The following is a 25,389-nucleotide window of genomic DNA, read 5'->3' as shown; positions in this document are numbered from 1 at the left end:
GCGCCAATTCACATCTACAGCCCGGCTTCGTACAGCCAAGCCATGAATGCTGGTTGTTTTGTGCCGGCGGCTGGATGCGTCCGGCATTCGGGGCAGGGACGGGGGCTTACCCGGGCCGAGATCCCACGCACCACCTCGGCGTGGAGCCATCCAATGTCCCGATCTCGACCTGCCGGCACGTCTCACCAAAAAGTGGTCGCCATGACGACCCTTTCTATCGGGCTGCCAGCTCCGCCTAGTGGAGCACGGACGCGGCCGTTCAAAGCGAGGCCCGGCACGCACCGAGGGCCCGCTTCGGCTAAAAGTCGCTCTAACCTCTAACCCGTGTAACGTCGATGCTTCACCTGCATGCTTACACCCCGCAGCCCGTTCCTTGCTCACACATCCAGCCGTGCCCATGCTCCTCGTACCTTTCCTTACACACCCAGGTACACTCATTCCACTCACAGCCTTGGTCACACACCTGACCACCGAACATTTTGGCACACATTCGTTGCTCGCACACCTCACCAATACACCGCTTCGCGCCCCCTCCTCGGTCACCTCCTCTGTGACAATCACAGGTGTGCCCTCATTCGCACACCCAACCATGTGCCTCACCACCAACTCCAGCGTGCATTCCCACTCACGCTCTACCATTCCAGGTGTGCATCCTTCCATCCCAGGTGTACATCCTCGCTCACCTGTCACAACCAGCTCACTCTCCTTGTCACTCTCACTACTCTCACCTCCATTCTTGACAGCGCACTCACCCTTACTCTTGACAGCGCACTCTTTCCTCATGCACCTGTCCGTCACACACCTTTCTCGCGCACACTCTTGCGCACACTCTCCGGTCACACCCTCTGTAACACTCACCACACCGCGCTTCCACGTGCTCCCTCGCACACGCGCTACGACCGACTCACTCTCGCCAGCACACTCACTCCTTGGCACGCACTTTTTCCTCCCACACCCCAGAGTCGGACTTTCTCGCACACCTCCTCTTTCGCACACCAGACCTGTCACACACCTCACCAACGGCCTTTCACGAACACCCGGGTCTATCTCGACCCCCAAGCTTCTTAAATCCCCTGGCGCATCATACGCACGACCATATTGGTCACCACTTACACCGGGTCCTCTTCCTCTTCGCTTCTCCTCCATCACCTGCGAATCCCTCATCCGGTTAATGAGCACATCATCACGATCCAAACACAGACTTTGGACCAATTCTTTTATCTCCTCTTTTATCTCTTTCTTATCCCCTCTCCGTCGCTTCTTAATTTCGCTCATCCCTTCTTCCACTTCTTCTAATTTGTGCTTCACCTCTTTTATTCCCCGGTACGTCTCCTCAAGCTCATCCTCTAAGGCTACCTTGACCGTTTCCAGGTGCGTCCTCACCTGCCGGTCCTTCGTCTCCATTACCTCTATCACCTCGTCCAACCTCGTTGTCAGTCCCTCACGTACCATCTGACATTCCCTCTTTGTCGCTATCAAGTCGTTTTTTATGTCGTTTTGTGTCGCTTTCAACCCTCCTAATACCGCAGTGTTCCTTTGAACCTGCTCCGTTAGTCCTTTTTGTCCCTCCGTCAGCTGTTCCACCTCCTGCGTCAGGACCTCTATGCCCCCTTGTAACTTTACAGTCCCCTTTCTCACCTCCTTCTCCATGTGCTCCTTACAGTGCCTCACCTCCTCGCGCACTCCTCCGACCTCCTCACTCACACCTCTTCTGATCTCTTCTCCCATCACTTGCATCTCCTGCCCAGATGCCACCCTCATCTGCTCCATTTCCTCCCTGTGAGCATCCAGTTTGGTTTCTACCCCCATTCTGACCCCCTCTATCTGCTGCTCCATTTGTTTAACTTCCCTTTCCGCTTGGTCCCTCATGTCCCTCAATTTGCCTTCCATACTGTTTTCTAACCCCTCTAACCCATTTTTCACTCCCTCTATCTGATTCTCCTGGGCAGCCATTCTATTTTCTACCCCCATTAACCCATTTTTCACTTCTTTTATCCCGTTGTCTAACTCCTCCCCAGTACCCCTCGCTTCGTCCCTCATTACCCCCATTTGGCCCTCTAATCGCCCACTATCAACCCTCATTTGCTCACTCTGAGCATCCATCCGGTTCCCCATTACCCCCAATTGCTCACTCTGAGCATCCATCCGGTTCCCCAACCGCTCACCCAATCGCTCAATTTGGCTCCCCATACTCATCTGTACAGCTGCCTGTAGCTGCGCAATGAGGGCCTGTATGTCAATCGGCTGCATGTTAAAGCCCGTTGATACAGCGGGCTCGGCTACCGCGCGCTCTTGCGAGGTGCCATTTTGCGTGCCTGCTACCCTCGCTGTTTCGCTCTCCTCATGTCCCTCATGTCCCTCAATTTGGTCCTGGACCGACCCTGCTTCACTCTCCCCTACCGGACCCCAGCCGTCTTGATCCGCCATGGCGCGACTTTCAAAATTCGAGTTTCGTAACACAAATTCGAAATTTCGCCGTTATAATTTCGTCGAGCGCAGTAACCGCGGGACCGCGCTCCGGATCGATTTGGTCGAGCACCGTACGCGCTCCGGCTCGATTTTCCCTCCCAAAATTTGGGCCTAACTAATTTAGTCCCGGGTCCGAATCTCACTCCTCGACACCAATTGTTACCGTACTAACACAATTGGTGTCCAAAATTTGGGCTAAATAAATTTAGTCCCAGGTTCGAATCCAACTCCTGACAACCAATTGTTACCGTACTAACACAATTGGTGTCCAAAATTTGGGCTAAATAAATTTAGTCCCAGGTTCGAATCCAACTCCTGACAACCAATTGTTACAGACGTGGCTTAGATGTTGGTTTACCGAGCGGTTTTGGTATGACCACGTCTGCACAAGTTACCGATTATACTCGACGTTGACGAAGCCGCGCCACGCTGGCTCAATAAGAAAAAGAAGACACCCGGCTGGGTTATAAAATGACGACACCAGGGATACGGTTCTCAAGACCTCCGGAGGAGATTATATTCGTTACGGAAAAGGTTAGATTACAGGGGCTAGAGGTACAACATAGAAAGACAAGCACTTAGACACAATCTTATATTATTCCCCAACAGACGACAGGCAAACGGGACAACGGCTGACTCACACGGGGGTTGATGGAAAGGACAGGCGGGTAGCGATGGCTCCAGGTGCACCTGTGCTCAAAGGTTAGAATCGACCCGGTCCGGTCCAGAGATGCGGGGAGGTCTCGTCGCAGCGCTCAGAGGTGACGTTCTTTCTCAGGCGGGTTCTCTTCCTCTCAGCGGTCGTAGGCAAGGCAACGTTCTTTCTCCAGCTGGGGGCGCATCTCACGTCACGTCCGCTACGTGGCCGCGTATATCCGGCGGGGAGTGACACGCCCTCGGCTCGTTAGCTCCGCCTCGTGGAATCGGCACGTTGCTTCTCATTGGGTGCGTGCGGGGGGGTTTACCAGGCTCCGCCCTTGACGAGGAGCTGACAAGGAGCCCCTTCGTGGTAACCCCGTGGAGCGCATGGTCTGGAGCGCATCGTCTGGAGCGCATTGTCGATGGCGGCGAACCGAGCCGGTGGGAGGACGCACACTCCCCCCCGCGCAGCGCCGTGCCCCTCTGTTGTTGTAGACGGGGAAGAAGATGGGAGGAGGTATGGGAAAGGTCCTAAACTCACTACTGATGCCATATAATCACATTCTGGTGCAACGAAGAGTCATAATTAATGGAAACGAGGCCTTAACTGACATAGACTAAGAATAACTAGGAAGATGTCCGAAAGTTGTCTACGTGTGGTGCGGTGGACCTGGGCACGACATTTAATGGGGGAATAAGGGGAAGGTCGGCTCTACTGATTGTTATTTACATGCAATGGGACTAGGGAATGGGGGATTGGGGAAAGTTGGGGAGTATTGGAGAAAATAGGGGAATATTTACAAGCGGATATGGAGGCCAAATTCCATATTCGCAACAATATATATATATATATATATATATGTATATGTATATATATATATATATATATGTATATGTATATATATATATATATGTATATGTATATGTATATGTATATATATATATATGTATATGTATATATATATGTATATATATATATATATATATATATATATATATATATATATATATATATATATATATGTATATGTATATATATATATGTATATATGTATATATATATGTGTATATATATATGTGTATATATATATGTATATATATATATGTATATATATATATGTATATATATATATATATGTATATATATATATGTATATATATATATATGTATATATACATATATATGTATATATACTGTTACGTGGTCCCCTCGGTGACTACCTGGTCGCGGTGACCCCCGGACCGTGAGAGGAACTTCGCCAGAAAGTTGTATTATATATGCGCTTTCGCCACGCAATCCATATGAATTCCACCCAAGAGAAAACTGAGTTTCAATGATATATTTCAATGGTAATGATACCATACAATTTCAATGCTACAATCAAGGATATATTCCCCGAGCAATCCACCATCAACAATTCACAATCCACAATCAATCCCCTAGATGATTAAGATGGCCATCTTATATATGTGTGTCCCCTTTTGTACTCACGACCCCCGTTGGTCTCTGTCCCTCACAATGTCTCTGGGCCCCTCCTGACCAAGATGATGGTCGGCTTCGCCGCACTCGGGCGGTTGAACGAACCCCGGGTGGACGTGTTTCCACCGGGCATGTATCGTACCGAGAACCACGGCTGCAGCCCCCTCGTGGCCACGCGAAGCGGGTACTGTAAAGCAAGCAAAAGCCACACGCCGCTTGCAACGCGTGTTAGGCCCCAACGTGCGACCCGTACGCGTCTTTGTAGACGGTGCCGCGAACGGTGCCAGACGCTGGGTCGGTGCACGGCCCCACGGCAACTTGACGTGTCCACCGGGTAGGTACACGTCCCGGTAACTCCTCTCGCCAGACGGGCTTGGGAACGCCGCTTTTTCCACGCGGCTCAATATCGATCCCACCTCTGGTCGGAGCGGGGCGAGGAAGAAGAATCCTCGTCGCTTCTCTTGACCTCGTGTGTTTCTTCTTCCGTTTCCGGTCTCTTTTTCCAGAAGGGCTCCTGACCCTCCAACCACAACAACCCTTAATCGACTACACATTGATAAGCAAAGACCTGAATAGGAATTCACATACATTCCCATAAATATGTAACACTCCCCCCCTTCAAGAAAGAAAGTTTGAACCCAGCGAAAACTTTCTTTACCGGCCAACTTGGATAAACAAACCAGATAACTCAACCCCCCCCCACATTATCAGTTCCCCCCGGGCACAGTTATCACTTAATATTAAAGCAACAAAATTTCACCAAACCCCCAGAGATTTTCAAAGGTAATTCACTCTGGACAAAGCACCAGCAACGACATTGTCCCTGCCCTTTACATGTTCAATTTCCCGTTGGACTCCTGCCAAGCCAAACTCCATCTCATGACCCTCTGACTTCGACTGTCAGTTTCTTGTGAATGAAGGTTAAGGGGTTGATCAAAGATCCAAAGTTAAGCAACTCGATAGCACTTTTTCCGGGAGCCCAAGCCGAGTATTCACTACATGGATGCCTTTAGGAACGTGGAGTTCACGGTTAGTCCGTGCAGGAAAGTTCTCTACATGGATGCCTTGAGGAACGTGGAGTTCACGGTTAGTCCGTGCATGAAAGTTCACTACATGGACGCCTTTAGGAACGTGGCGTTCACGGTTAATCCGTGTAGGAATCTTGGCTCGGCGGCTCCGCTGCATTCAGTGCTTCTACTTTTCCGAACTTCCCTAATGATTATGGTGGGACCGCTTGTCACTGTAGTCCCATGAATAGCGGTCTCCTTCTCGGCCACTACTTTGACAATCCTTCCTTCGGGAGCTGCCGTAACTCAGGGAGCCTCCATAATAATATTGATTGCGGCCACCACCAAAACTACCGCCCAGTTGTCCTCTCCTGTAGACCTCTCGACGCCTACGAAATGCCTTCCCTACTGTTATGGTCCGACCCTCCAAATCCTTGCCATTCCAATTCTTCTCTGCCTCTCTGGCGTCTTTTGTGCTTGCAAACGTGACAAAGCCGAACCCTCTTGACTGTTGCGTTTCCCTGTCTCTTACCAACCGCACTTCCACCAGCGGCCCATATCTGTTGAAGACAGAGGTCAGAACTTCTTCCTCTGTTTTGAAGTTCAGTCCCCCTACAAATAACTTGGTACTTTTGTCGCCATCCCGAGCTGGTGTGGTTATATTCCCTGCTGGGCTCTTTACCAACCCTCAGGTTACCATAAACTTGACCCCCGGCCAAATCATTCCCGATAACCACAGATACACCCTCTACAGGAAGTGTGGCTTGTAAACCGACGGTGACCGGTCCTGACACCAAATCGGACTCCAAATGGATGACCTGAAGGGGAGCACTAACACCGCCCCCGATCCCCTGTAAACGAACACTATCCCCCGTTGCTGTCTCCTCGGACCATGGCAAAATGCCTTCAAGCATTAAAGATTGATGTGCTCCTGTGTCCCTCAATATCCTAACCGGTCTCCGGTTAGTCGAGGCTCCATCCAGTGACACAAACCCCTCTGAAATAAATGATTGGTAACCCTTTTGATGGCGATTTCTCACAATGGCCATTGCATTTGGAGTCGTACTAGTCGGACTCCGCTCTGGGTCTTCCCTTATCATGAGGTAACAACTGGACATCAAGTGTCCAGGTTTCTTGCAAAAAGCGCAAGTAGGCCCGGAGGAAAAACTCGTGGTCTGCCTCGGGCCCCCTGAAAAATAAGTTTGTCTTGGGCCCGCAGCCCTCTGATTTCGAACAGGTGGGGTATCCGCGTTGTCCCCATAATCCTCTCGAGGCCGCCGCCATGTATTGTCGTTCTCCGCACCTGCTGTTCCCCACCTCCCCTGCGGAGATCTAGGCGAGGAGTTAGGTTAGTGGACCCCTATCCGGTGGGTTAAGGCATAATCATCTGCCAGGGTGGCTGCGTCCCACAACTTCGGTACTTTCTTTTCCTGCAGGTACACTTTGATGTCCTCGTGGACACACTGTTGAAATTCCTCCACCAGGATCAAGTCACGCAATGTTTCGAAGTCTTTCCCGACTCCTTTTGACTCACACCACCGATCAAACATGTTTTCTTTCACTCTGGCAAACTCCACATGGGTCTCACTCTCCCTCTTCCTGGCATTCCTGAATTTTTGCCTGTAAGCTTCCGGCACCAACTCATAGGCTTTGAGGATGTGTTTCTTCAGTACCTCATAATCTGCACATTGGTCCATTGGTAGCGCCGAATAAATCTCTTGAGCTTTTCCCACCAGCACACTTTGCACTAGTATGGTCCAGGCCTCCTCCGGCCAGTTTAATTGTCGAGCCACTTTCTCAAAGTGTGGAAAAAATTTCGCGACTTCCTTTTCACTGAACGGTGGAACCAGCCTCACATGTCTGCCCACATCCCAGGTTTTCTGGTTAGGTGTCGACCCCGTCAGCAAGGGTGGTACCTCTCCCCGTTCTCTCATTAACTCCAGCTCCTTGAATTTAATTTCCTGCCGAAGCTCCATGTCACGTTCCTTTAATTCCCTTTCTGCTTTTCTCTCCTCTGCTTCGAGTTCCCTTGCAGCTCTCCTCTCCTCTGCTTGTTTCTCTTCTCTCCTCTCTTCTGCTTTCCTTTCTTCTTCTGCTCTTTCCTTTTCTGCTTTCCTTTCTTCTTCTGCTCTTTCCTTTTCTGCTTTCCTTTCTTCTTCTGCTAACCTTTCCTGGAGTTCTCGTTCCACTCTCCTTTCCTCTGCTTGTTTCTCTTCTCTCCTCTCTTCTGCTTTCCTTTCTTCTTCTGCTCTTTCCTTTTCTGCTTTCCTTTCTTCTTCTGCTCTTTCCTTTTCTGCTTTCCTTTCTTCTTCTGCTCTTTCCTTTTCTGCTTTCCTTTCTTCTTCTTTTAACCTTTCCTGGAGTTCTCGTTCCACTCTCCTTTCCTCTGCTTGTTTCTCTTCTCTCCTCTCTTCTGCTTTCCTTTCTTCTTCTTTAATCCGTTCCTGGCTCCGTAATTGCAACTCCAGTTTCCGGAGCTCAACGTCTTCTGGTTCTTCAGGTAGCCACTGCCAGGCTAACTCGTCCCATGTTCCTACTCCAACCATAGACTGTATCACCGTGGTCTGCAACTCTGCCTTCCTCAAATTAGTTCGGACCTCCAAGTTAAAATGTTTGGCCAATTTCAAGAGGTCCGCTTTTAGTAACGCTCGGAACTGTGCCTCACTAGGTGTTACCGCAAAGTTCTGTGCAACAAACGCCATGGTGACTATCGTTAACACCTGTTAACCTTCACCCCAAGACTTTACCACAATTTCTCAAAAATTTACCAATTAATAATTAATTAATTAATTTTAATTAATAAAAACTATTATTTTATTATGTTATACAATTTTAGATCCCAGACGTAGACCCAATTGCGAATCCGCAAATCGTAATTTGGACGAGCCCCCAATTCTGTTACGTGGTCCCCTCGGTGACTACCTGGTCGCGGTGACCCCCGGACCGTGAGAGGAACTTCGCCAGAAAGTTGTATTATATATGCGCTTTCGCCACGCAATCCATATGAATTCCACCCAAGAGAAAACTGAGTTTCAATGATATATTTCAATGGTAATGATACCATACTATTTCAATGCTACAATCAAGGATATATTCCCCGAGCAATCCACCATCAACAATTCACAATCCACAATCAATCCCCTAGATGATTAAGATGGCCATCTTATATATGTGTGTCCCCTTTTGTACTCACGACCCCCGTTGGTCTCTGTCCCTCACAATGTCTCTGGGCCCCTCCTGACCAAGATGATGGTCGGCTTCGCCGCACTCGGGCGGTTGAACGAACCCCGGGTGGACGTGTTTCCACCGGGCATGTATCGTACCGAGAACCACGGCTGCAGCCCCCTCGTGGCCACGCGAAGCGGGTACTGTAAAGCAAGCAAAAGCCACACGCCGCTTGCAACGCGTGTTAGGCCCCAACGTGCGACCCGTACGCGTCTTTGTAGACGGTGCCGCGAACGGTGCCAGACGCTGGGTCGGTGCACGGCCCCATGGCAACTTGACGTGTCCACCGGGTAGGTACACGTCCCGGTAACTCCTCTCGCCAGACGGGCTTGGGAACGCCGCTTTTTCCACGCGGCTCAATATCGATCCCACCTCTGGTCGGAGCGGGGCGAGGAAGAAGAATCCTCGTCGCTTCTCTTGACCTCGTGTGTTTCTTCTTCCGTTTCCGGTCTCTTTTTCCAGAAGGGCTCCTGACCCTCCAACCACAACAACCCTTAATCGACTACACATTGATAAGCAAAGACCTGAATAGGAATTCACATACATTCCCATAAATATGTAACAATACATATATATGTATATATACATATATATATATCATGCAAGTTGCCTGATTGCATCTGATCGGGGTAAACGTCGTAACTACAACATGTACAATGCTGAATGATACCTCATTTAAAGGCTCTTTGGTCCAGATGGTGCATGAGGAGGTTCAAAATTGTTGTTCGTGCAATATCGAGTTATATTCATTTTTGTTGCGCATGTGCGCTGAGTGGGTTCATCAAAAATGTAGTGGTCTGAGAGGGTCATTAACCAGTGTGGCAGCTACATTCAAGTGTAAGGTGTGCACAGAGGGAGCTGCAGATGGAGGAAATGTTGAGTTGGATCTTGGAGAAGGTGTGAAGCTGGAAGGTGTGAAAACATTTTGCTACCTAGGAGACATGCTGAATGGAGAAGGTGGATTAGACTTGGCAACGGTTGCTGGAGTGACATGTGCATGGAAGAAGTTTCATGAACTGAGCTGAAGGGAAAGGTGTATGCTGCATGTGTGAGAAGTGTTATGATTTATGGGAGTGAGACATGGGTGATGAACAAAGAGCAGCAACGAAGGCTGGAAAGGGTGGAAATGCGAATTGTTTGGTCGATGTGCGGAGTATCGTTGAGAGAGAGGAAGACAAATGATGAATTGCAAAAGATAATGGGAATAGAGCCTGTGATTGATGCTGTGAAGAGAAACAGGTTGAGATGGTTTGGTCATGTGTTGAGGAAGGATGTAAGTGACTGGTTGAGAAGAGTGATGGAAATAAATGTAGAAGGAAGTAGAGGACGGGGAAGACCGAGAAAGACTTGGCTAAAGGTGATGGAAGAAGAAATGCGGGCAAGGGGGTTAACAAGGGGAGATGTAGAAAATAGGGCAAAATGGAGAAGATTGTCATGGGGACCGCAAGGCTAACCCCCGCTCCAGCAGGGAAAATGGCCTTAAAATGCATGTTGTTGTTGTTGTTGTTGTATGTGGTGTATATGCTCAGCCATTGATTTGCACAACAAGAACTAAAATAACAATAATAATACTCAATCTGTCAATATCTAACTGTTTATCGAAATATATAAAACCGAAAAACACAGTTGGTGAAGCTGTCCGTCCATTTAGTCATGTGACTATATGTCTTAAGATCCCTAAAGATCATTTAGACCCAAAACACCCTGAGGAATTTCCACGGGTCCCTGTCGATCTGCTGTCAGATGTTCCACGCTTTATTGCAAACTAATTTACAACAGCCCAGTGGAACATATACATATATATACATATACACACATATATTAAATTATGGGTGAGAGACATGATTGGATCTTATTAGTCCCCTACCGGTGTACACCGGAGGGGACTATAGGTTTGCACGCCGTCCCTCCGTCCGTCAGTCTGTCAGTCTGTCAGTCCGTCAGTCCGTCACACAAAGAACAGTTTTCCGGACTTTTTTTTCTACACTCTTAATGCTAATGATTTCAAACTTGGTACATGGTTTCCTCATGATAAGTTACAGATCAAGTTCGAACTTCACGACGTTTCGATCATTTTTGACAAAGTTATGGCACTTTGAACTTTGGGAATTCTGATAATTCTGATGATCCTTAACTCAGTGCCATTTTAAGTTTTAATTTCCTTTAAAAAAAGATTTTCTCTGCAATAATAGGACCGATTGAGATCAAATTTTCACCGTAGGGGGACTCGGTCTATAAGAATATTTTAATGGTAATTATGACGTCACAGGTCACGTGGTTCGGCCGCCATATTGTTTTTCGTGAAAACACGAAAACCCATTTTTCTCTGCAACGGCTGAACAGATCGAGGCCAAACTTTGCAGGCCGAATTGCATACCCATGACGACAAAAAAGTCAGCGAGCATGACGTCATGCGTCACATGGTTTCAGAGTTATGACGTTTTTAAGCATGAACCTTTAAAACCGAGCTCCGAGCTCCCTCATTTTTGATCCAATCGAGGGGAAACTTCACAGATCTGTTCGGCATGTCAGTCTACTAAAATGACCTTTTGGAATTTGCGATAGGGCGCGTGGTTTGGCAGATATCGTTAATTAAACGAATTTTTTTTTTTTAAATGGATATTTCTTGTTTATTCTAGAGTTCTCCTCAAGCCGCACCGCGTGCCCTCAGCCTCGTCTCGCGAACTTCAAAAGCGCGACACAGCGCGCACTTTTGGGAGGGGCGGAGCCAAGCCGAGCAACATATATATATATATATATATATATATATATATATATATATATATATACACACATCGATCATTGATCGTGAACCGGAAAATATAATAAATTACTGATATTTAGTGACTCGAAAGGTTCTTTATCAACAACTTTATCAACAATTTTCTCGTGCGTCTGCTGACCTGTCTGCAAGGTGTAGAAATCGAAGTCCCGAGTGCGAATCACAGGTGAGCCCGTCCTGAGGTAATTAGCGATTGGGAACGATTCAGAACCTGTGGGTGAATAACCGTTGGTAATTTCCCCAACAGTTTTCCGGACGACAGACTGCCGGGAGGGGACATGTATTGCAGCGCAATACTCAGAATGCTTGTTATTTATGAGTTAACTGCTGTTGACATTGCACGTGCTGCATGCTTGGGAGCCTCGCTGGTTAACGTTTCTGTCTACGCCGTCGCTGATGACTTACTAAGTGAAGATACCAGTCCAGCAGTTGAAGGGAGTGGCGGGGGGGGCAGGGGGGGGGCAGGGGGGGGAGGGTGTAGCATTGGGATTCTCATGTATGTGTAACTTGTAAATGCCTGCAGCTGTAGAGGAACCTGGGTAGGGTTTGAAACAGCAATGGGCTCATTTTGTGTAGCTTTTCTTGGTTGCTTTATGCAGCTTTATTTGGCTGGAAGAACATGGGAGTTTATATATTGTTACGGATCGAGGTTCGGGGTTTGCCACGTGGGGAAACCCCTCAAATCCCTCCCGACCTCTGGTGACGCAGGCCGACATGCCACAGATAACTCCGCAGCCCGTCAGGTTGGAACCAACCAAGAATGCCAAACACATGGCCAAATATTCCAGGGTCCCCATAGCTAACATTGTTTACCTGGGACTGACGCAGCCCAACTAACGGGGATCGTGCACTCAGCACTGCACTCTGATTGCTGCAGAACAGAAGTACAGAGCTGACTTGATTGGAGCAAAACAAGTGGGGTAAAACTTCCTGGCTACTTTGCGGACTTTGCTAGATCAAAAAGATAGACATCACAAGTCGATCAGAAGAACGTGTGTTGGGGTGTATTTACAAAAAGGGTTGGGAAAGGTATGGTATGTGGCAAATTAAAATGAGGGTTTTTATTTACAAAGTACAGCAGACCTACATTTATTTGTGGTGTGGCTAAATCTACAAAGGGGGAACTTGTGGTGTAAAAATGTACAGGAGAGACGAGGTACAGTGCTGATGTTGCCCATCTAAATAACTACTTGTACACCATATTTGTGATAAGAAAACATGGTGCCAATCAGCTTCACACCCAAGCAAAGGGAGTGATCGAGACAGTGCTGGCTCACCTGCCATGGACTCGTGTGCCTGTGCTGATCCCAATCGCAGAAAAGGTAAGGAAAGGGGTATTGGTATTTGAGTGTCACCTTGCAGAACGGGCTATTGTTTAGCAGTGTGGTTGGTCGGGTCTCCTTCTCTGAACACTCACAGGCGTTGCGCTCCGTGTCCGTTCCACTTGTCACGCTCGTTCTTCAGTGCTCCAGCGGCATTCTACTCCATTCCGCTATCATGAAAACCAGACCAAACCGCAGAAGCAAGAGTGCTCTGCTCTTTATACATCCCAGGAAGGGTGGAGTTTGGTAGCCTTCGTGGGCGTGGTTGCTTGGAGCAAGGTTCATGCTCCGCCTCTTCTGTGGCAAGCATGGTGTGCCCAATGGTCTGGGCTTGCCTCAGCGTAACGTCACACTCCCTGCGAGACTTCTGCATAGAAAATGATCCCAGTTGTCTCTGGGGCAGGCCACATGTATGTGCTCCCAAATTAACATGGGGTGGTGTGTGGTGCTCCCAACCAACCTCACAAACGAGGCGCTGACAGTATGCTGTACAAGAGGAGCGGTCATTGCAAGCGGAGATGTTATTGCTGGCAGGAAGGCACAACAGGGTGGTCAGCACAGGTTGTAGTTTCGTGTTGTAGAGCAAAACACGGGTTTGGTTGATAGTGGAGTCAGTTCGAGCTGTGAGCGTAGTGCTATTGGCATCCTAGACAGGTGAGATGGTGGTTGCTGACAGAGGCATAAGGTGGTTGAAGTGGTTGTGATTGTGGTTGCCTCTATCCTCATGGTGACGTGGCACCACCCAGCAATGCCAGGTTTTAATGATGAGCGGGTGTTGAAAGGCGAGCTTGAATGGTGCATTTGTGAAGCACAACTATAGTCCAGGGGGTATTTGAAGCGGGCACCGCGGTCATCGCTGCCAACGAAGAAACTGCAGCTAAATCATAAGCTTGATGCCATTGTGGGTCATTGTGGGTCAATCATAAGCTTGATGCCATGCCATTGTGGGTCAATCATAAGCTTGATGCCATGCCATTGTGGGTCAGAGTGACGGTTTGGTTTTGGCGGGGGCCGATTTGAATTGTAGCGTGGTTTAAAGTGGTTGTTTGGCGGTTAATGAAAAGTGAATGATGGGGAAAACCTACCTAATCACTCACAATGCATAATCCCCATTTTTACCCACTACACAAAAGGAGGGCTCCATCTGGAACATTTAATAATGAAATAACTAACTGTATCTGCTGAATGTTGTGTGCCATTGCAGTAAGGTGATGGTGTGTGTGTGTGCGTGCGTTCGTTCGTTCGTTCGAGATCCAGTTCATCAAAAGGCATCCCTATGGATATTTCTATTACGGTTCCTCATTAAGGCTTCAGGAAAAGCAAACCTTTAATTTGCACGTTGGTAGCACTGCCCGTCCGTGTTATTTTGATTTCATTGTATAATTTCAATTGGCTGCTAATCAGTTTTGTGTATTTTCAGACATTTAACCACCCACCAGGGGAGTCCATATTTTGACAACTACCTCAATGCTTTATTCGACTTGTATGTTCTCGTGACAACAGCAAACAGTCCTGATATCATGTGAGTGCGATGCGATTGCATTTAGAAAGTGATGACATTTTAAAATTTATAAAATCTTTTATTTTTTATTCTATTTGTGATGTAAATGGCATTTTAATTTTATCTCGTATTTTAATCTTCTCTGAAAAACTCATGGTGGAGGGTGTACTTAATAATAAGTCTGATGTCTTAAGTCTTGTGCAGGACAAAGACATTATTAAACAGTAAATGTGAACTTCATATTTGTAGATAATGGACAAATACACGTGATGGTATATGGGATTTCAACATATTCACCCTGTGTTATGAGCGATTGCTTCAGATGGGAATCCTACACAGCCCAACCCAAATTTGAATCTTGTTTTGGTGTTTCTGTTAATGGCCACACTCCTTGCTTCCCGAGTTGGTTGTCCTGCAAAATCCAAGATTTTTTTTTTTTTTAAATAATCCCACCCCCGCCTCCCCAATCTTGAAGACGGCTATTCACCACCGTCTCATTGAACCCCCTCCCCCGTCCCAAACCATGATCTTTTCTACCCTCGCTAACCCTCACGAAGCCCATCTCTTTCCAAGTTTCCAGTTTTTCTCTCCTGAGTTGTCTTCTATCCCTCTTGTCCACACTTTATCTTCCCCTAGCCCTTATTCTTCCCCATATCCATTATGTCTCCAAGTCTCTCTCTGTTTTTTCCCTATTCCCAGCTGTTGGTGTGTTTCGCTACTTCATATTGCATTCCTGTTCCGTTGTCCTGATCAGTTCCATGCTCTAGCTCTTCCATGAGCCGCGACTTTGTATGAAACCCCCCCCCCCCCCAAAAAAAAACCCAACCTTGGGTCTGGCTAGCCAGTTCATGAAAGACTTTGGCCAAAAACTCTCCCCAGCCGGCCCCAGAAAGTGGGAATAATTGGAGCTGTTATAGTCATCGTATTCTCCCCGAAGGCCTGCATTTTGCGAATCATTTCCTGTGCAGCATGCGGCTGTGATCTTACATCACTGCTGGAAGCACAGCTGTGTCACTGATGCAGGAATTCTGAATTGGCCAGGGTGTGAGCCATAACCTGCCCACTTGTGCGAGTTTATGAAATTGAAAATGGATACCAATGTAGATATTGTAGGCTTGTCAGGGTCTTTCTCTGGCCTCACCCATTCCTAGTATCTATAATTGTGATCTATAATTGAGTGCAAGCAAAGTGCTGTCCATGGTTATCCCAGGACTCTTTCTATTTTAAAAAAAATTACATTTGACTGAATAAAAAAGTGATTGTGTTGCATTCTCCCATCCTCACTCCAACTCTCCAAACGGCTACGACCAAACCACAGGATGCCGGCTTATAATAAAAATCGCTGGTATTCTCTGTTCTTCATCGTGTACATCGTGGTGAATACCTACCTCTTCATGTCTATCTTTCTAGCCGTTGTATACAATGGCTACCGAAAACATCTCAAGGTGGGAGGTTTTCTATTTGTACAACAGCTTGCATATTGTTTGCTCCGACTTACTTTATCCTCTTATTTATTTATTTTGGTATGATTGTATCGGTGCATTTTCAATGCATGTTGGAATGCACTGGCTTTTGGATGGAATGTTGAGTTCACTGCTGTCCATATTAAGCTTGTGGATGTGAAATATATCGAGGTATCTTGTACGAAAAAGAGCAGGCTACTGTGTCCCGGTGCTCTGGCTGTGTGCCATGTTTGGCCCTAACTGTGTCATTATCATGAACTGTCTGTGGCTGAAATTCCTGGGATGTTGACATTGCACAGACATGATGGATCAAACGCATCAGCATGATGGGTCAAATGTACACCACCGATCAAAAGTTTTAGAACACCTCAATTTTTCCAGTTTTTATTGAAATCTACGCAGTTTAACGTCTCAATGTACTCTGAAATTAAGCATAGAACAAATAAACAATTGGAGATAAAAAAGAAATCGCAGAATCATTTTGTTTAACAAAATTTAATTTAAAATTTTGACTCAACAAAGTAGCCACCTCTTGCATATATAACCGCCGAGCACACTCGTGGCATTCTTTCTACAATGGAAATCAAATATTGTTCGGGAAGTTCTTCCCCACACTGTTGCAGAAGTTCCCACAAATGTGTTGCACTTGTAGGTTGCTTCGCTTTCACCTTTCTGTCCAGTTCATCCCAAACCAGCTCGATGGGGTTTAAGTCTGGAGACTGTGCTGGCCATTCCATGATTTGAAGCCGACCGTCTTGTTCTTTTCCTCGAAGGTAGTTTTGACATAGCCTGGAGGTGTGTTTAGGGTCATTATCTTGCTGTAGGATGAACCCCTGACCAACTCGGCGAATAGCAGAGGGTATTGCATGGCGCTGCAAAATGCTGTGGTCGCCCTTTTGGTTCAGGGTGCCAGTCACTCTGTGCAAGTCACCGACTCTGGATCCAGCAAAAGAGCCCAAGACCATCACGCTTCCTCCTCCATGTTTGACAGTTGGTGTCACACACTGAGGAACCGTCCTTTCGCCTACTCGACGGCCTACAAAAACCCTGCGTGATGAACCAAAGATTTCTAATTTTGATTCATCTGTCCATAAGACCAGCTTCTTGGAGGCCCCAACTTGGTCTGGCTCCTTGGAGGCCCCAACTGGATACAGGGTACATGTGGGATTGGTGTCTCAGCTCCTGGTACATTTAGAGCAATGCAGTCATAAAATGGCTCCAGGAAGAATGTGTGTGCCCTGCGTCCAATCGGGATTGAAAATATCAAAAGCTTCATGCAATCGATGGTCCAAGTGGTTCAAATATGCACTCGTTCAGTTCTGTCTTGCACTGAGGTCCCAGGTCCAGAGGGAACGTTCCTATAACAGATGTAATTGCAAAGAAAGGATAGAGCCTCATTCACCGCAGCAGTGGATTGCAATGAGAAGACTGGGTAAGCTTCACATGATGTTTGCCTTGTCTCTATTTCTCCAGTCCTCCCCACTTCCAGACCTCTATTGTCCTACTCACGCTTGCCGAAGTTCAAAATATTATGTTGCTCACAGTGGCAGGGTCGTGGTGAAGGGTGAAAACGTGTCCACGGGATCGGTTAAGCCTGCTATTTGCTCTCTCCTAAACTGACCAAATAGATGGGGCAGCTGAGTAAACAGCATGAACTACACACAGATTGAGGTGTAAATCCTGTTTCCTGTCAATGAAATGATCAATGGCAGCAAACATTCCAGACTGGTTCGTATGAAACATTGCGACTGAAGACCCCAATTCACTTGTACAATCGATTAATATATCACTTTGCAAACCTTGTAATGTCAGTCCCTTATGCAATGCTTGTAACAATACTCCAACAGACTCTTACCCCTAACCATGCAGAATGAAGTCCGAACATCTGTATTCAACAAGAGGCGTTCTATGGCGTGTGCATTCCAAGTTCTGTGTGAGCCGGTGGATGAAGACATGGTCATGAGCCAGTCAACATGGCTAAAACTTGTGAGGGTGGTTGCCCCCACAACGAGTGAGAGCCATCGGATGCTTTTATGGCAGGTTTCTGATGAAGAGCATCAGGGATACATTGGTAAGTGTTTGCTATGGTGATTGTAATTATGGTTTTCACTTTGTGGATGTTGCACTAAATTTTCCGGACAAATGGCTGTCTTTGGCTGTAGGAAAACGAGTGTTCACACGTCTTGCCGACCTACTTAACATTGAGGTGGTGGAGCAGTGGAGACGGCCTCATCCTCTGGAGAACTGTGCACCCCGTGTCTATAATTCTTGGCTCAGTTGTCTTGTGCGGCACGCTGTGCATCACAGGTTCGGTGGGCTGCTGTAAATGCTCTCTCTCTGTCTATCTCATCTATATCTCTATAATCTCTCCATAATTTTTTGTATGCTTCGTCGAGGTTCAAATAAGAGATAACACAGAACGTATAATAAAGGGAGCGGAAGACAAGAGGGGGAAAGAGGGAAGCATCACAACAGTAAGGAACCTAGACATCAGAAGATCTGTTGAAGACAGAAGAGGCTTGGGCGGGGGACACGGGATAAACGAGATGGACACTACAGGGGATTTAAGGAAATATAATGGGGAATTTGAAGGAGGTGGGTTTGGGGTGGATTAACGGGGGTAGAATAGATCACCATCATATGTTTCTGACGCACACACACACACACACACACACACACACACACACACACACACACACACACACACACACACACACACACATACACACACACACACACACAGATAGATACATACATACATATGTGTATATATATATATATATATATATATATATGGGTTCACGAGTTATCAAGTGACCACTATATTCGTTGTGTGTGCCTGTCTGTCCGCAGAATAACTACCCGATGATATCATCCGATCTTGATGAAACTTGGGTGGGAGGTTGATATCATGATCTAGTTGTGTCCTGCCTAGAGTGGGCGTATTGCGCCCATTGTGGGCGGAGCCACGCCCGAAAAAGATGTTTTTAGGGGGTAATCGAGTTCAAGCTACATCTTCTCCAAGTGGTTTGGTGGAATCTGACAGGGGTTTCGATATTTGATTAGGCCAATGTCATGTGTCTAGCCCCACTGAGCTCGATTTTTCATTATTTATTTATTTTTTATTATTATTTTTTCATTTCATTTTTCACCGAATTTTCGGTATTGTGTAGCTAACTAACCTCAACTGATTATGCATTATTTTCTATCTAATTTCAAGGTCAGTAACCTTCGTTTTGACATTTCAGGACCTGGCCTATCTGGGCCTGTTTCGGTTATAGTCCGTCCTTTGTCATTGAATACCGCTTGCTCGTGAACCATCGTCGTCTCCTGACTTATATATGTATATAATATATATATATATAAATTTTTTCTTAACGACAAGCAGTATATGCCTTTTTTTTTGTTGTTGTTGCATGATGAAATTGCCATTTCTGTGAAGATTCTTGGAGACCTCGGATTCCAATGGAATGTCGCTAGCGAAGGGTAAATTGGATGTGCTCACCATTTCAATCAAAACAAGACCTCCTATAATGGCACTCCTCTCACTCGCATGTTCATTCTGAACAAAAATGTTATTGCCAACTCAACACGGCACTCTTGGTCCAATGCTGTTATGGCCCATATTCCCATATCATCCATGCACCCACCCTATTGTCACATAGTTTCTTGGCATGGGTATATTGTATTGTTTTTGTATTGTTTTCAAATATAATAAAAACTTTGATGAAGGGCTCTTCAAACATTGAAGCATTTCTCTTATGACTGCCTCAAACCACCCTAAGCCTGGTGTTGGCTTAACGGTAAGGGCCGAGGGCTTGGGATCCGAGGGTCCTGTGTTTGAATCCCGGTCAGCTGTTGAATTAACACCATGTGGGGTTGACTCAGCCTGTTATCCTTCCGAGGTTGGCAAAATGAGTACCAACTCACTGGGTCCTCTCAAGGAGGTTGGTGTCAAGATTTGCACACCGGCCGTCGTAAAACACCTCATTCTGTAACGCACACAGTGGTGTGTGTCGGGACGGTGCTGAGGTCACTTTGATAGTGCTGACTAACTGACCAACAGATATAATAAACCATATGGTGTCTCAATGCAATCTCTTAACTTCCATGGTGGCAGACAGCTTAGAGACTTGGAGTACTTCAAAATAATGTAATACTTACATTATTTGCTAACTGGTATCTCCACCCAGGTCATACTATTCTCCAACTAAGACGGTGGTTCTTCACCTTTTTAAAGGCACCGAACCCGAACGAAACCCACCGAACACTCGTGGAATCCCTCAAATTTGACCAAAAAATTAAGAAGAATTCCATCTTAATGCGTTTTCTGTTCTTCTTTTCGGGAGGCGATCTGGGAAATGCGTGGTTTTGTTTTGGCAAGGGCCACCCTCCAATCATTTTCGCATGCAAGCCTGCTCCTTTTCTTTGTTTTAATGTCCACCAGTTTCGAAAACGCATGCTCGCAAAGATACGTTGTGACGAAAGGCGTGAGGATCTCAAGGGCAATTTTAGCGATGCGAGGATACCCTTCCATTTGGCGGCACAAAAACGTTGAGAGCGTTGTTGTGCCAAAGAGTTGTTGTTGAGTCTGGCTCTGCTGAAGTTCGATGAGGTCGTCGAGGTATTGGTCGTTGACATCTGCCGTTGCAACGTCGAAGGTAAATGGCTGCCGCACCCATGCTGGGCATTGCTCTTGGTCGGGGATGTAGCCGTCGAATGACTTTCCCAGCTCATCCAAGTGCATGGCAATCGCTTGCTTCAGCTCCCCCGGTACAGCAGTACCTCCAATTTCAGACTCATCTTCGATCCCGCTCACGCACTCGTCCAGTAGTGAAAACTTCACGACGTTGTCGTTCTCTGTTCGCCGCCTCCACAACGGTAACTTCTTTCGGAAAGTGCTTAGCTTGTCTTCAGATTCGATGACATTCACTCCACCACCCTGCATCTGGCAATTGAGATGATTGAGTGCGTCGAAGATGTCAGCCAAGTACCTACGCCAAGGCGAGAATGAACTCTGAATCTTGGAAGTGTGTTGCATGGCAATGCTGGTGTTCTCGTAAAAACAGGGCTAATTCTACACGCAAGGCAAAAACACGGCTCACTACCTTCCCTCGTGATAACCATCGAACGTTAGAGTGGTATAGAAGGACTTCGAATTCAGAGCCGATTTCATTGCACAGCTCTTTGAAGATGCGATGATTCAGAGCACGGCTTTGCACGTAATTCACAGTTTCAACGACGATTTTCAGAACATTGGCCAGTTTTGGAGGCAGGGTTTTTGATGCCAGCGCGTGTCTGTGCAGGACGCAGTGCGTGACGATGATATGTGGTGCATCGGTCTTCACCAGCGCTCCAAAACCGGAGTTGCATCCCAGCATGGCTGGAGCTCCATCCGAGCAAACTGCAGACACCATGTTCCACGAGAGGCCGTTGCTTCTGAAGAAGTCGTCCACAAGCTTCTTCACATCAGCTGCCTTTGTCGTTGTTGTGAGAGGCTTGCAGAACAGAAAGTCTTCCTTGATCTCGTCTCCTTTGATATAACACACAAATAAGATGAGCTGGCTCAAATTCGAAACATCGGTGGTCTCGTCGAGTAGAAGGCTGAATTTCGTCGGGCTCGCGACTAAATCTGCAATTACCTGGGGGAGGATGTCGACGCTCATGTCGTCGATTCTGCATCTGATGGTGTCATTTGAGAGTGGAACAAGAGACGACTTGTTTTCAGCAGCTTTTCCCAGCATGATGTTGGCCATCTTCAACGCGGCCGGTTTGATGAGTGTCTCGCCAACGGTGTGCGGTTTGCCCTGCTTTGCGATCAGGTACGCAACTTCATACGACGCGGTGAGGATCGGTTTGTCAATTGGAACGAAGCCGAGAGTGGGCAAGGTAGCACTTGCGTCGAATCGGACTCTCTTCAATTTGAATTCATCCAGCGTTGCATCTTTGTACTGCCCCTCGCCGTGCAGTTTATTGAAGTGTTCCCGTAGTTTTGCTGGTGCGAAGCTGGAGTTGCTCAACTTGACATTGCAAAGCATGCATTGAGGACGCTGACTTCCGTCCCGTTCCATCAAACACGTGAACCTGTACCGCACGTAATCCTCCGACCACTTCCTTTTTTTGCTCGACATACTGAAAAAAAAAAAAAAAGGAACAAACTGATCTTAATCGAGTTCAGGCAAATAATTATATGACAAAAATTAAAAAAGGAACATGCTTAACTATAATCAGTACCTCTCTGAAAACAGAAATTTTAACGAAGAAAACATAACTTGTAGTTACGATGACGGGATTTATTATCTACTCAACTCTAGGTCACCTCAAATCCCATTATAAGATGACATAGAAAACTGCGACTTGTTAGTTTTGAATTCCGACCAAAGGAGTTATATCACCTCCACCTAATTTTCTGAGTAATTCAATCATATTTTATAATCACCATCCACTTTTGACTTTAATATAACTCTGAACCCGTCCTGCATATCCACAAACATTTCCAACTTACTTTTCAATTAATCAGTAACTCCAAAGTGAGGCGCGACCAATGACGCACGGCACACGGCAAGCTAATCGAGGCTATTCACTGGAATTTCCAAACACCTGCAAAGTCCAAAATCCAACAAGTAAGTAAGCAAGTAAGCACCATCAACAGAATAATTAGCAGGTTGCTCATTGATTCAACTTACTACAGTCAGTGTGAAACAACTTATCTTAAACACAGACCAGAGAAACCATGAATGGGATGGGAATACAATTACAAATAACATTTCCATTCGTTCGTAACATACATAGCAAAATAATAATAATATTAATAATAAGCGTAATTACACATAGATTCAAAATAGATACAAAACTAAAAAAACAAATTGCAATGCCCCCGGAGGACCTCCGGAGGACCTCCTCAATGGAGGACCTCCGCCGAACCCCTGAGACTAGAGTCCCTTTATATGCAGAGTTGCGACATAGAGGGTCCGGAAAAATCTAGTCACGTGATTGCGTGGAGCCATTTTGAGTCAATCGCGGACAGGATCAGGATCGGACGCATATCGGTCAGCGTTTTAACGTTCCCGCTGTACGCAGCGTTCTCATTCGTGTTTTACATCGATTTTATGACAAAATGACAGGTTGTAGCACCTGTGGGTGCACAAATAGAACAAATAGAAAGTGAGAGTACCGTCCGAGGAAAATCTACAGGGCCTTGTCATTCCAGATATCCAAGACGTGCAGGAGCTGTCTCAACCTGAGCGCGATAGCTTGTACAACCTTGCTGGCTACTGTGGTCACAGTATAAGGAAAAACCAGAAGACGTGTGATGACTGCATTAGCCAGGTGATTGTTGCTGAAGGTGAAGAAGTTAACCAAGCTGCAGAGCTTACTGTACTGAAAGAGTATAAGCAAGGGTGTCTTGTTCATGTTTCAGAAAAAGTGATCAACATGTTGGTAACTGTGGAGGCCATGTTTCGTGGTGCACAGGATGCTTTCATGGCTGAAAAGAACGTCGCAACAATGTTTGTGGAGAGAGCAGAGCAGATAACGAGAGATGTTCACTTCCCAACGTGCCACAATCTGAAAGCCAAACTGCTTACAAAATTCATCAACACACGCCTACACATCTTTTGTAAGAAAAAGACACATCGACGCAGGCAACAAGCTGCACAAGCAAAGAAGGGGGGTGAACTTGGCAGCAAGAGCATGGCAATGAGACAATTGGCTGCAAAAGTTAAATCGATATTTCCATTGGACTTCAGTTGCAGGACTGCAATGTGCTGTACACCTACAAGCTAGCAACTTACGTGGATAATTGGACTAAATAATCATTTTGAAAATGTTATCATAAACATTTTCTCTAATATGTTATTTCAACAGGGAATAATACACATATCCAAGTTATTTTAAAGCTATGGACTAACATACATTTCAACATGATATTTCTGAGAGGGAATGATTGTAATATTGGTTGCAAATTAAATAAATGTACTGTATGAATATCTCGCAAAGGAGCTCTTTATGAATGACGAGAATTTGAGCATGTATAGTTTTATACTCTGTTTTGAGGTACATGAATCAAAACTTACAAATTGTTGTTTATATACATGTACCAATGCCCTCTGCTAAAGGCACTTTCCTGCCTGTGGTAGTTAGTACTCCAACAAGTGAATGACATGCTTTGTTTTTAACAAAATTATGTAATTTGCTATAAAAGTGGAAGGTTACAGGTTCACGGTTTGAGTATTAATCGTAAATGAGTTCAAAGCCTTTCACAATGGTCTCTGAGACCTTCGTAAAACAAATAATAAAATAAGTTTTGTTTTTTGTACTTTCACATGGAAGATAGGATTATTGTCATTCAAAATTTTCGATGATGCTTCAGAAAGAATTTGCTAGAAACCAATTCATGCCAGTGATACAGTTGTATGCCACAACTGAGAAAGGGTGGGGGGGGGGAGGGCATGCATTGAATGTATGTATTTGTCTCTTGATTTGAATGTGTGAGGACATTAACTTGTGTTTGTGTGTGTGACTTTCAATTTATAATTTGTATGTGTGTGCATTAGCACATGCGTGTATATGTGTGTGATTGTAAAAAATATGTAATTTGTATATGTATTAGTGTGTGTGTGTGTGTGTGTGTGTGTGTGTGTGTGTGTGTGTGTGTGTGTGTGTGTGTGTGTGTGTGTGTGTGTGTGTGTGTGTGTGTGTGTGTGTGTGTGTGTGTGTGTGTGTGTGTGTGTGTGTGTGTGTGTGTGTGTGTGTGTGAGAGAGAGATAGAGAGAAAGAGGGGGCCGGGGGTAGGGGGGCTAATCTATTTTTGGTGGGATTAATATATGATCGGCAACATGCAGCAAAGTTTAGATTAATAATTTAAATATGAAAATTAAACAAACACAAATATATACCCACACATGATAAACAAGGTCAAGCAACTGCAGAAATACAAAGATAACTCTTAACATTGTATTGTACATGTACATGTATAAGCAGGGAGGTGAGAGTTCGAGTCTTGCTCTCGCCTCCCTGAAATTAAAATGAGGCTGAAATAAGCAGCAAAGCAGCACGTGTACCTGTCTAGTTCATTCCTTCTTTGTCATGGTTCTAAATGTCTGTGACTGTTAAATCACAACCAGCTCTGTGATTTTCTTCTTTATCATATGGCTCTTAGTTGTCATAAATCTTCTATTTTGTCATCTTCACATAATTTGTTCATTATCAACATGGAAAAGACCATTCCCATCTCTCATACATAGAGAACATAATGGAATACACGGTTCAATGCACTAGCGCCATACGGCGGCTCCGCACTGAATGGACTCAAAATGGCGTCAAATCGTTAGTTGTCGCTACTCTCTCTATAAAGGGACTCTACCTGAGACTGGCTCACTGAACCCCCCTCGGTCGAACCCAGGTTAAGAACCACGGCACTAAAGTATCAAACAAGCCCAGCTGCTCTTCTCCCTCTAACCGCCCACCCTTGAACCTATCTGACCCTACCGGATTTTCACT

At 46.0% G+C, this 25,389-nt stretch overlaps 1 protein-coding gene across 1 annotated transcript in view; it reads left to right on the top strand.

Moving 5' to 3' along the window:
- LOC137435365 (two pore channel protein 2) overlaps window positions 1–25,389 on the top strand; it is a 65,544-nt gene that overhangs the window by 9,197 nt on the left and 30,958 nt on the right. The window contains exons 7-10 of the mRNA XM_068129084.2: window positions 14,345–14,446; window positions 15,744–15,870; window positions 17,758–17,959; window positions 18,051–18,195. Of these exons, the coding sequence (XP_067985185.2) occupies window positions 14,345–14,446; window positions 15,744–15,870; window positions 17,758–17,959; window positions 18,051–18,195 (576 nt within the window). The remainder of the gene's footprint in view (window positions 1–14,344; window positions 14,447–15,743; window positions 15,871–17,757; window positions 17,960–18,050; window positions 18,196–25,389) is intronic.

This window comes from Myxine glutinosa, chromosome 9 (genome assembly GCF_964187855.1).
Source record: "Myxine glutinosa chromosome 9, kmMyxGlut1.1, whole genome shotgun sequence".
In the NCBI taxonomy this organism is placed as follows: domain Eukaryota; kingdom Metazoa; phylum Chordata; class Myxini; order Myxiniformes; family Myxinidae; genus Myxine; species Myxine glutinosa.
The sequence above is the reverse complement of the archived record's forward strand: the minus strand, read 5'-3'. Positions and strand labels throughout refer to the sequence as shown.